Here is a 3,520-nt window from a genome sequence, read left to right on the forward strand (position 1 = left end):
TCTCTTTTTTCTTGTCTCTGTCTTCTCCCCTATCTCCTTGTCTCTCTCCTCTCAGTGTCTCTCCCTCTGTTTCTCCCCCTTCCTCTGTCTTTCTGTATCTATCTGTTCGTCTCTCTATCCTCCCACTGTATCATCCTTGCCTGTCTCTCTCTCCCTCCTTTTGTCTCTGTCTCTTGGTCTCTCTATCCTGTCTGTCTCTCCGTCCTTTCTCGCTCTGTCTCTCTGTCTCAGTCTCTCTCTGTCTGTCTCTGCCCCAGTTCCTTCTCCTGCCTCTCTATCCTCTGAGTCTCTTTCTCTCCCTCTTTCTGTGTCTTTTGTCTGTCTCTGTTTCTGTCTCCTCGTCTCTCTTCCCGGCCTCTGTCTCTGGGAGTCTCTGTCCTGTGTCTGCCTCTCTCTGTCTCTGCCCCAGCTCCTTCTCCCTGTCTCTCCATCTTCTCTCCACGTGTCTCTCTCTCCCTTCCTCCCTCTGCGTCTCCGTCTAGTCCCGCCCCCTGCCCGTAACCACCAGGAAGCCAGCACCCCCAGCGGCAGCGGAGGTGACAACAGCGCCCCGCCCCCTGCCTCTGCCTCCCAGCTCGGCTTCCTTCTCCTGGGCTCTGCTCCAGGCTCTGCGCTCTGCCTCTGAGCCCCGGCCTCGGGTGCGCCTAGACGGCTGCCCCGCGGCGCTCCTCGCCAGTGCGCCAGCATGATGGCCTGGAAGAGGACCATGTGCCGGATAGCTTTCGCGTCCTTGGCGCTGCTCGTGGCCCTGTTCCTCGTGCGGTGGGTTCTAGAGGCCGGTCCAGGGCACCTCCGAGGCCTCCCGCGGGCGCTGGGGCACCTCGGCCGGGAGCAGAACCCCGCAGCGGGGAAGGGGCGGCCCGTGTGGGACGTGGAGGTTTCCAACTGCACCGCCGACCTGTCGGTGATGAGGCACGCGTGGGTGCTCCGCAGCCAGGCGCGCATCCGCCAGTTCATGCTCTACCGCCACTGCCGCTACTTCCCCATGCTGCACAACCACCCGGAGAAGTGCGCCGGGGACGTCTACCTGCTGCTGGCGGTCAAGTCCACCCTGCCCAGGCTCGACCGGCGAGAGGCCGTCCGGCAAACCTGGGGCCGCGAGAGGGAGGCCGCCGGCGGCCGCGGGGCCATCCGCACCCTCTTCCTGCTGGGCAGCAACCTGGGGAAGGTGGCTCTGGACCCCTACAACTACCTGCTGGACCTCGAGGACGGCGTCTACCAGGACATCCTGCAGTGGGACTTCCTGGACAGCTTCTTCAACTTGACCTTGAAGGAGGTGAACTTCCTCAAATGGCTGGAAGTCTTCTGTCCCGGGGTCAGCTTCATCTTCAAGGGCGACGACGATGTCTTTGTGAGCCCCGCCAACCTGCTGGAGTTCCTGAAGGAGCGGACGCCCCAGGACACCTTCTTGGTGGGGGAAGTCCTATATGGTGCCATTCCCATCCGGATCAAGAGAAGCAAGTACTACATCCCCTGGGCTTTGTACAACCAGACCTGCTACCCTCCCTACGTGGCTGGAGGGGGCTACCTCATGACCAGGGAGATGGCCCACCGCCTCCACCTGGTCTCCCAGACCTTGGAGCTTTACCCCATCGACGACGTCTTCCTGGGCATGTGCCTGCAGCTTCTGTTTGTGAACCCCATACCCCATGAAGGCTTCAAATCCTTTGGCATCTCTTACGACAGTAAAAGCTACCTAAACAAGGACCCCTGTATTTACCGCTCCATGATGATGGTTCACAAGATGCAACCCGAAGAGATGCTGAATATGTGGCGGCTGGTCCACGGCCATCTCAACTGCTCCCACATCCTCAGGTTCTATGACCCTGATGCTCAGGAAGAAGAAAATCCCCAGGGAAACATGGCCCATTGGGTCATTTTATATGTTTTAATGTACCTAGTTTTGATTTGGATACAGAAGTAAAAGACCAGGACCTGAACATGAGACATTGTGTGGGATTAGAAGGAATGTTTAATTTAGGCTGGCGCTATCTCCTGGTTAGGAGGGAAGTTCTGCCTAGGGAGGGGGTTTAGATCCTGAAAAAGAAGTGACATATGTGTAAAAAAGGGCAGTCGGGCAGACTTTCCAAACCCCAGCCATCATGACTTTCCCCATCATGGTTTCGGTATATCACAGGTCAGCATAAGAAATTAAATGGGAATTTGGGGGGAGTTTTGCAGAAGCCGCAGATATTAAGGCCAGCGGATGATACAGAAAAAAGTTTAGAAACTCAGAAATCCATACAATGTATGCATAGTATTGTATAATATCAACATATTTTATCTTTTAATACCACAAATACACATAATTTCTTTTTTAAAGTTAAAATAAGTAAAAAGTTAAAGTTTGCAAAAAGAGCACAAAAACCAGCAGACGATGCACAAAGGTTAGTATTTTTACTTAACGTTGACCTATATATAGCCTATGACCAAATACTTAACCCAAGTTTTATACTAAGGTACTGTAAACACCCCAGACTTGGTATGAGGTACGAGGGGAGGGCCAAAAAATTTTATACAGATTTTCAGATTGTGGGGGCATTGTGCCCCTAACCCCCGCAATGCGGAAGGGATTACTGTACAGTGAAAAGGTCTCTCTGACCTCACAGGGTCATCTTAAACATCTCTTGGGTCCATCTGTGTCATCCCTGGTTCTTTGGAGCTGATTGCCTTTGGTGGTATGGTACCTGCACCTATAAAGCCCCAGATCCAGATCTAGAGAGTCCTGGCCCTCACCTAAATCAGTTGATTTAGACATCTTTTTGAAAGGGATCTACCTTTTATCCAGAGCTGGGCTTCTTCTTGATTTGGGGTTAGAGAAGAGAGGTATATGGGTGATGGAATAGGATCTTCACATACAGCCCAAAGGAGGTCAGAATGAACACACTAGCTCTGCTTCCTGCCCCCCAGACCATATGCAAATATATTAGTTCTAATGAAATGTGGCAGTATGACATGAAAACTGGTCTTGCATTTTGAGTCCAGACATGAGCATATACCAGCCTGGAGAGAGCCTAGTCAGAGAAAACCCTGAAAAGGCCTCACAAGCCTAAGTCACCACTAGACCTTTACTGTGGCCTATCACATACACAAAATGAACTGTCCACCTGTACCCAGCATGCTCAGGGATGCCCTTTCATCCCCTACCCCCCTACTCCAAGTGCTCACACATCTGGATGTGTATGCTTCCAGATGTGCAGGTGGCTCGCAAATGAACATGTTTGGATACAATCCTGACTTCTCATGCTCTGGGCAAGATTCTTGTAGCTCTATAAAACCGTCCTTGGATAGGATAAGCTATTCATTCTGGCTACCTTTGTAGAACCCTGGGCTGCTCACTTTCACGTTCCGTTGACTTCCAAGCTGTATGTTCACAGGGAGCTTGGGCTCCAGCCTGGTTGGAGAGCAGCTTTTAACAACTTCAAACTCACCATTTATGGTCAGGCCACTGGGAAACTGGTACTTCCTTACATATTTATGGAGATTTTTAGAGGGGGCAGAAAGGAGAGCAGTCTGGCAT

At 52.2% G+C, this 3,520-nt stretch overlaps 1 protein-coding gene across 1 annotated transcript; it reads left to right on the top strand.

Moving 5' to 3' along the window:
• The first annotated feature begins 685 nt into the window (after positions 1-685).
• On the top strand, positions 686-1,924 carry LOC118839013 (UDP-GlcNAc:betaGal beta-1,3-N-acetylglucosaminyltransferase 7-like). The gene has a single exon (XM_036746401.1). The coding sequence runs from the start codon at positions 686-688 to the stop codon at positions 1,922-1,924; it is 1,239 nt and encodes a 412-aa protein (XP_036602296.1).
• Positions 1,925-3,520: the final 1,596 nt, after the last annotated feature.

This window comes from Trichosurus vulpecula, chromosome 1 (genome assembly GCF_011100635.1).
Source record: "Trichosurus vulpecula isolate mTriVul1 chromosome 1, mTriVul1.pri, whole genome shotgun sequence".
Lineage (NCBI taxonomy): Eukaryota > Metazoa > Chordata > Mammalia > Diprotodontia > Phalangeridae > Trichosurus > Trichosurus vulpecula.